General features: G+C 35.5%; 1 protein-coding gene across 1 annotated transcript; it reads right to left on the minus strand.

The window, feature by feature from the left end:
* Positions 1-403: 403 nt before the first annotated feature.
* Positions 404-2414, minus strand: LOC143634892 (uncharacterized). The gene is made up of 2 exons (XM_077102856.1): positions 1943-2414; positions 404-697 (listed from the first exon to the last, which is right to left on the minus strand). The coding sequence occupies exons 1-2, from the start codon at positions 2159-2161 to the stop codon at positions 482-484; spliced, it is 435 nt and encodes a 144-aa protein (XP_076958971.1). The 5' UTR covers positions 2162-2414; the 3' UTR covers positions 404-481.
* Between the last annotated feature and the right edge of the window lie 6984 nt (positions 2415-9398).

Raw genomic sequence — 9398 nt, forward strand, 5'->3', positions numbered from 1 at the left:
CAACACTCGAGTTTTACCGACTGACGTCATGCTCTATTAATTTTTATATTTTTTTTTTGTTTTTGTTATTGTTCTAGTAGTGTAATGAACGTAACCGAAACCGATCGAATTCGATCATGTCAAGTTACTGTCTCAACGCCCATAAACATTGCAACGCACCGATAAATTACTAGCTAGTCCAAAGTGTACACGATTCAGTTCTCAAAATATCGTTAGTTTTGTGCTCTCTCTCTATATGTGTGTGGCACGTTTTTCGTCCAATAACATACTATTATTATTATTATTAATATAATGAAATACAAGCACAAGCACAAGAACACATCGTATATACGTAAAAAAAAAGTGACCACATAAAATATTGCAAATATATATGTAGAAGTAACTAATTGCAGTGACCACATGAAAAGAAATGCTTACGCCACCACCAAAATCATAGATGCATGATCATTTGCATACTTATTTTGATCATCCGGATATTCTTTTAATGTGATTTACCACCACCCCCGCTACTGATTAGACTAGTAGTAGAGAGGCTCATTTTAGGTTGACCATCGTCGATTAACTCAACAAAATGGGCTTCTGCGGTTGTGCCATCGCTAGTGTTGATTATCTCGTCTATAGTCACCAGAGTATAATTACTCTGATCAGCTTTAAGATTGTTGTCAATATCCGTCGTTGTCATTGTAGTACTGTCAATCTGATTATAACATGTTTTAATTACAATTTGCTGGTCCAAGAATACGAAAACATCAAAACTGAAGTCTTTAATTAAGTCACCAATTTGAAATTTATCGTTACTACAAATTTTTATATAATATCCATGTCACTATATAATAATACTATAACTATTTAATTATGTTGTTTTACCATAATTCGAAAATACATAATTTACAAACGTGATGAGGTTTTGTTTTAGTTTTTTCTTTTCGTTTTTCTTTTTTCAATGGAAGATATTAATATCTAGCATTATTTAATTTACAGATCAATTACTTTGCATACCAGAACTTTGTCTTATATTTCAAGAGTTGCAGTCAACTTTTATGGTGTGTACGTAAGCATCTATTAAAAATGTCATCTTGACATCCTAAGAATTCTTGATATTCATATACATTAATATCCTTTTAAATGTTTAAGAAAAACACGATCATATATGAGATAATCCTAAGAATTCTTGATATTCATATACATTAATATCCTTTTAAATGTTTAAGAAAAACACGATCATATATGAGATAATTAAGAGAAGTTATTATTAAATATATATATAATCATGATTATGTGAGAACTATTTTATAGTTGAGAACTTTAAAAACTATTTTGAACCATAAGAAACCCAAAAATAAAAAAAGATCATAAAAAAACGCAAAAAAAAAAAAAGAATAAAAAACCAAAATTTATCATCCCGGTTTACCATCTCGGTTTAGCTAAATTATACATAAATGTTTTTTTACACATATGTACAATTTAAGGTAAATGATAATATGCATATGTGTACATTACGTAAATAGAGATTAAATGAAATTATACACATGTATATAATAAAACCCTTTTGTTTTTCTTTTACTTGATTAAAATTTTTTGTTTTTATTGTTTTATAATTTTTTTACATATTTATTTTAGAGGTTTTTTTATTGTTTTAAAATGGTCGTTAAAGTTCTCAATTTTCAAATAATTCTCTTATGATCCTTATTATATATATGCAAAAATCAAATTTTAACCATTTTTTCTAGAAGTCGGTCAAACGTTTTTGCATCGTATTTTTAACTTTCCTTGATAGGGTTTTTTTTCAGGTGTGTCGAGATTTTAACACTATAATAGTACTAGAGTTTTTTTTTTCTTTTCGCGTACAGCCAACCTCTATAACAGAAGACTAGGTCGGACCCAGACTAGGCGACTAGCTAGTATTATGATGAGCAAATTGACATGAATAAAAAGTACTTACGGGTGAAGAAAGAGCGTCAGCGGGCGGATTATTGGCTGCTGTTTCATCTGCGGCGGGTAGGGGTTCGTAATTAGTGGCTGATGATGACGGTGGAGGGCTGTTCACAGCCTCCTCACCGGCAGCAGCAGGTTTCCCGGCACCACCATCTAACCCTAAACACTTGAGAAAACCTCTGAAAGCTTCTTGTATGAAATTATTACCATTTGTTCTTGCTTCCATTTTGATGAATATGACACTTTAATATCTTTTTCACCCAGTACAGATGCATAGGTATAACTTGACGTATTTAAAGCCATCGAAGGAAATTTAATACGTGTGGGTTGGTGGCTTGAAAGAAGACCTTGAATTGTACCTACCCTAAATTTTAACGCTTTATTTTATTTTATCCTTTTACAACAAATTTTCAATCGAAATTTCTTAACATGTATTTACACGGATTTAAACCTACCATCTTATTTTTACAATGACAAAGATGCCAACAGACCACTAGATTATGGATGTGAACGCTTTATTTACTCCCTTTGTTGAATAATCATCGTCATATGTAATTTTCTAAAAAGCATTTGTAAACATGTGTCTCTCTTTCAGATTCAAACCTAATATTGTTCATACCATGTAATCATGACATGTGACCTAAAAAATCAGCTTAAACACGTTCAAATTTAAATTTAAGCTCATTTATTAAATGGTCACATGTTTCCATCCTAGTGGTACTCTGGTATAAATTGGTGTTCAATGAGATTGAGTGTTTGAGTCTTGCGATAAACATTGGTATATATATTTAGGAGTAGGTCTATATATCGTGTGTGTTAGCCGTTCTAAAAGATTCAAAATTTTAAATACATAGTAAATACTTATGACTATAATTATATATATAAAATAGTCGCGTCTAGCTCTGACTCAGTTATGGGTGTGCAAAAACCAAACATAACCGTAACCGAAAGTAACAATAACCGACAAGAGCGATCGGTTATGGTGAATCTGGTTAATCAACCATTCGATTTTGGTTAGGTTAATGTCAACCGACTTTAAACGAACCGAACCTTGTATGTTTTTTTTTTCAAATTTTATACCTCTATTTCCACATTTTATACCTCCATTCTAGATTCGAATATTTAGATTCATGTTGCAACTACCTATTACCAAGCTTGGAAATCAACATATATATATAAGAGCATTCTCATCCAACCCCTCATTTGATGTGAGGGGTGTTTTTATAATTTAGAGAGTGATTCAGAGTGTTGTGAGTGAAGAGTTTTTATATTTTAGAAAAAGTAATGATTTTTCTGTATATTTGAAAACCTACTGTTCACCCCCTATAGTTTTTTAATATATTTTGAAAGTGGTTGTGAGTGAAAGAAAGAGAAAATATAATGATAAAAGGTATAAATAGTATTATTTAATTGAAATAGAGAGAGAAAACATAGTGAGTTTTAGTGTAATTTTTGATTTAGGGATAGAGGGTGGAATGAGAATGCTCTAAGCTTTGTAACTTTATAATTGAGCTTGGAACACCATAACCGAACCATTTTCAACCGGTACAAAGAAAACCAACCTATAACCAACGTTAACCGACCTATGATTAACCGGCCAATTAGTTATGGTTTTGGTTAAGCAATTTTTCAGAACCGAAGCTTGGTTATATTTATAATTAAGTTCCCATAACCGAACCGAATCGACTTTTCCACACCCTTCGAGCTTATAATATTAGTTATGAGTTAAGCTTAAACCTTTTCTCAGTTAGATAAGAGAATATCTAGCTTTGACTTTTACGACGTTTCTATGGTTGTGAGTTTAGTTTCTTGTAAACGTAAGATGTTGTTTTAGTCCGAAATTAAATAAGATTTGCTGTAACAAAAAAGAAACTATATTCTAGACAATTATTAAGAACAACATTTCAACAAACCTAGGGCAAGGGAACATAAAATCAACCAGATAGATTATGAACGTAAACCTTTTTGTTTTACTTAACAATATATAATAGTTAAGTGCAAGTACCTACTCCCTTCTGAACCTCGTGCTATGATTCTTTAATAATTTGTATGATCTGTCCGAGAGTTGACTAAACCACGTGCAACTGTTTGCTAATAATACTAGACACGCTATTTAATTAGATTATTTTAAAGGGTAATTTACGGGAAATAAAAACAAAGGATTACTTTTTCGAGCAAACTTTAACCAAACTCCCAGTTTTTCTACACACTTTTAGATGGTTTATAATTTAAATACGATCACTAGTAAAAAAAGAGTTTTAAACGAGGTTGATAGTTTTTTTTTGACACGGTTTACCTTCAAAATCACGTCTAAAAAGGTTTCTTAATATACACGAAAATCAATTGTGCAAAAAACCTGCGTCAAAAGCTATAAAACCGCGTCAAATAATATGAAGCCTTTTTTTAGCCACGGTTTTTATACAAACCGCGTCTAAAACTCTACTTTTTAATTAACAACAAGTACACTGTAACAAAGTATTTTATTCATAACTTAACTAAATTTTATTTACTAACATACTTTCTAATTTAAGCTTTGCTTAAGATTCCCGTATTTAATATTCAGTTATGTGAGACTTTAATGATTTTAAATGCATAAATTTTGAATTATACATTCCAAATTAATAAAAGTCTAAAATCTTGAAATTTGGTTTATTATGTAGAAAGAAAGATATAATTTATAAAAAAAAACTATGTGAAACAGAGAGGCGGTAAACAATCGAATCATACATAAATAGGTCAAACCTATAGACACGATCATTTTCAATAGAGTCGGTTCCTAAATCATAAGAATACCATTAAAATAGGTCCAGTTTGGGTCATGTCTCGTGAGTGTGATCCATTTGCTCTTTACATGAACGTGGCAAGACCCGAACCTATAAGACCAGATTTTTACAATAGGATTGGTTCGGGTGTCCCGATAACACATAAAACGGGTCCAGATATGTAAATATTACTGACAAAGTTTGGATAATTTTAATGTTGTATTTAAAGAGGTTTTTAGAGATTTATTAATTATAAAATTTTGTTTGTCATTATTTAGATATTATAAATTCATAAGATATATTATTGTGTATATTATGAAATTCAACCTTTTAGTTGTATTTTTTAACCCCTTGTGTATCACACGGGTTCTAACATATATCACAATCAGTACAAACTTAAACTAAGTCTTTAATTAAATAACAGTAGCGCACACACACACACATACACACACGCGCTAAAGGGTGTGGGTGTATTTGGTCACTCACTGGTCCTACGTGACGTGCCACATCACGCGTGGCACATTTAAACACCATCGCGCCCCTAACCATCTCGCTAGTGACATGACCCAAATAAGTGTGGCCATTCCCGTAGTTTGAAGGGGTGCTGCCCCATCCACCAATACTTTTTTTTTGTTTTTGTTTTCTTTTCTTTTGATCTAACGCTTTTATTATTATTCAAACAAAGTTTTCTACAGAACGTATATTACATTTAGGGGTAAGCAAATAAGTCAGACCTGCGAGATCTGATCCGGACCCGTTTAGTTATACTAGTACAAAAACATTAAATAAGGCGACCAGGGAAAACATTTTAAGGCGATTTTGATGAAAACCGTCATATTTGAGATTGAAACCGATTTTTTAAACTAAATAATTTATTGACACCGCCTTATTTGATGGAATCGCCTTATTTGATTACCTAATACAACCATCTCATTTGATTGTTGAAATTAAACCATCATATTTGTCAATGCCCTAACAACGAGGTTCAATTGCTGATGTCAGTATTAAATCGTCATGAGAAACTAGCTATTTTATTAGAGACACGAAAGATGGAGACACATCATAATATTTGATTAATATAGTAGACAATTATGGATGAACCATGAGGCTGAGGGGTGTGGGGGGCTCTAACGGGGGCGCGAGTGGGGGCTCCAGCCAATAATATTGTGACGTGTGGCAGAGAGAGAACTGGATAAGATGGGTGTTGGAGCCCCCGCTGGAGCCCCTGGCCCTGGTGTGGAGGGGCTCCAGCAGGGGCTCCAGCGGATTTTTTTTTATTTTTTTATAAATATATTCAAAAAACGTATTATTAAAAAAACTCATAAATTATTAAAAAAAACACACATTAAAAAAAACATTAATATCTAAAAATAAAAAAAAAAATTAAAGTACTAAAAAAACATTATTCTTATTCTTCGGCTTGGTCTTCTTCGATCAACCTTTTTCGGATACGTTCCTTTTGCTTTTCCATCAGCATTTGATCGACCGGATTTAGGTTACTGAAGTCTCTTGTAAGGAAGTCCAAATCTCTCATTCGACTTTTTTCCTTTTTGTCATTAGAGACCACATCCATGGTTTTGTTGAATTTATTGAGGGATTCAACAAGATCGACGATGTTTACGGCTCCCCCCTCAGCCGGTTTTTTCCCCTTGGCGTCCCGTCCCAATGGCCGCCTCCTCGGCGGTGAAGACGTTTCCTCCCCCGCAATGTTTAGGTCGAATCCAACGCGGCAATCCGACCCGGCAGAAGTGCTATACGCTCCAGACGATATAGTTTTAGTCCGTTTCGGCCCTACTTCCGCATCATGGTCCGGCGCCACCAGCTCAACCCACTTGGAACACCTTTTCAACCTCTCCCACAACTTTACATCGTCCCACGTCTTCACCGTCCCATACCTCCGCAAACACTCCTGCTTCCACTCTTCGACAGTGAAATTGTAAACCGCCAAATCATCACTGCCACTTGGTCTCATACGACCGGCGTTCCTGTTGAAAAGATTAGTAAACAAGCCGACAAATTTTCTGATTTCGGACCACCGACCCGAAATCATATCGGCGTTTCGCTCTGTACTCCCAACGAGCGTATAGAACGTCTCCCTAACCTTTGTCCAAAAAACCTTGCTTTTTTGGTAGTCGGCTGCAAAATGAATAATTAAATTAGATTTCCAGTTAACTTTTTTATTTAACTTTTTTATTAAAAATCATTTTTAAAAACGTTAAAACAATTACCGCAACGCCGATCCTCAGAAATGACTATCCAAGCCCGACACAAGGCTTCCTTCTCATCCGATGACCACGGAGTGGTTTTCCGTTTCATCCTCGGAGTCGAAGCCGGTCCCGGCCCGTCCGTTGCAAGTTGTTTTTTCCGGTGGACGCGTCTTCTTGCTCCCGTAGCATCACCGTGTGATTCTTGTGTCTCCGGAACAACAAAGTTAGGAGACGGTTGTATGTTGGATGGTTGAAAGCCGGATGTTTCTTGCTACCCCGAAAAAAACATCGATTGGTCTGGTGACGACCATAAATCGTCGTAACTATAACCTGAATCTAGGTTTGGGTACCAATTTCCAGACATGTTTTTAAAAAAAAGTTTGGAAGATGGGTTGATTTTGGGTTTTTTTTTGAAGTTGTGGTAATTGTTTTATGTGATTTTGGGTGTGGTAATTGTTTTATGTGATCTTGGGTTTATATATAGGAAGAACACTTTTTTTTATTAAATTAAAGAGCCCAACGGCTCATTTCTCATGTCCCAACGGCTCTTTCACGTCTCCCAATGTCACTTTACGCCTACAGGTCCCGCGAACCACCTTGCGCCTGCTTTGAATTCCGTGCTCGCTCCCCTCTCGCGCCCCGGTGGTGTGGTGCTCGCGCCTGGGGGCGCGAGCGGAGGGGCTCTCGCGCCCCCGCTGAAGCCCCACACCCCTCAGCCTGAGAACGGTGTCAATGACGAAAGTAATGACGATAACGATGACTAAAATAGCTGTTATTTATAAGAACTTTGTTTTAATTTTTTAAGCAATGTGTTTAATTGTAATATGTTAAGTAGTAGCTTGATATTTTGATATACATTTTATGAAGTTGTTTAGTTTAAAAAAAAATTAAATAAAACATAATTATATGTTAATGCTAGTTCCCTTCCAATATTTTAAAAAGTTTTCCCAAATCGACCCCCCCTCCTAAATTTGGCCGCTGTAAATCGGTTCCTCTCCAAAATCAGTTCTAGTCCAGCACTCCGATCTAAGGTAATTGGCCCCATTCCCTCTTTAGAATTACCTTTTTGATTATTCAAACAGCGTATGCATTGGTATTATCATCGACGGTTAACATCTTAAAACAGGATTACGTTGAGGAGACGCACATTACTGGTGCCGGAGGTAGGACTCGTCAAAATTGGTTAGTCGACACCACTCTTCTAACACCGTCTTCGATCCCAAAAGGTTGGATCCCCCCAAGTCAGTAAGTTTCCTTTTTTTCCTTATCCTAATTGCATTAATTTATTTTAAGGTGGGGAGAATGTAACATTTTCAAAAAGTTCCAAAACATATGACGGGTTCATCCCGCATATAAAATAAGAAAATGGAAATACTCCACTTTGAATAAATGAAAAGATGGGTTCATCCCACATTGAAAGATGGAAAAATATGGAATTTCCACATGGGTATAAATATAAAATGAAATTTGATCCCACATGAAAACTTGAAAGAAAATGGAAGCTCTTTATAAGGAAATAAGTTTCCATAATAATATTCTTATATAATAGGTCACTCTCAAGTGGTCCTAGCGGAGCACCCGAACGGGAACGGGCACAGGCTCGGGCGAAGTGCGATGGGCGCAATGTGGCGCTTTGATGGCGCACTTTGCACTTAGTATTTTTGTGGAAAATTAAAATTTTCATAAATCCACCCATCGTGATACGCGACGGGGTTAGTTAGCCTCATCGCGTTACGCGATGACGTGTAGCTTATCCAGAAGCTTACGTGTCCATCGCGATACGCGATGAACTCCCAAAGTGACCCGTCGCGATACGCGACGTAGAAGTTACGCAGACATCCCACGTCACCTGACACGCATAAAAAATGGGGATGACTCATCAACCCATCGCGATACGTGATGCCCGCTTATTGAGCCCATCGCGATACCTGATGGGTCAGAAAATCAGCTATAAAAAGGGGGCAGAATTAGCCTTCATTCCCTGCTAAAATTTTTCTTCCTCTTTCAAAATTTCTTAAGGAAGTTGGTATAATACCCGAGTGGTCGTAACGATATCCTATCCGATCGAAAGAAGCTTTTTAATACACGAATCCAAAAGCTCTACCTAAATAAGGTAAGACATTGTGCCATCGTGTAAAGTTTCTAATCTCGTGATTATCGTTATGATTATTGGTTTATATTAACTTCGCTATACTACATGGTATTTAACCTAGGTGCTTAATACCAGGAAGCTCATAAACCGTAAACTTGAAAGGTGAGACATTCGAGTTTTTATACAACTCACATTTGCGTGAGACAACTATTTTTCCGACATTGTCATGGTGATTTCAAAACCTACAAAACCCATGATAGATTGTCTAAATATTTTCGAATGTATTTACAAAGTATTTAAAATACATTACAGTGATTAAGTCTCTGTAGACTTACGGGATAGTTACTACTGGTATTGTGGGGTTTTGTATACAAGGCTTGCCTACTGGGCTATTACACGTTA

Source organism: Bidens hawaiensis, unplaced genomic scaffold, assembly GCF_021521415.1.
Source record: "Bidens hawaiensis isolate Kalapana, Puna unplaced genomic scaffold, B.hawaiensis_p1.1 tig00007270_1, whole genome shotgun sequence".
Classification (NCBI taxonomy): Eukaryota; Viridiplantae; Streptophyta; class Magnoliopsida; order Asterales; family Asteraceae; genus Bidens; species Bidens hawaiensis.

What these genes read in the sequence shown, in the direction of transcription:
- LOC143634892 (XM_077102856.1), bottom strand. Translation starts at nt 2,161, where the DNA reads ATGGAAGCAAGAACAAATGGTAATAATTTCATACAAGAAGCTTTCAGA. An exon ending in CTGACGCTCTTTCTTCACCC is followed by an intron (nt 698 to 1,942) that starts GTAAGTACTTTT and finishes TGTTATAATCAG; the next exon opens with ATTGACAGTACTACAATGAC.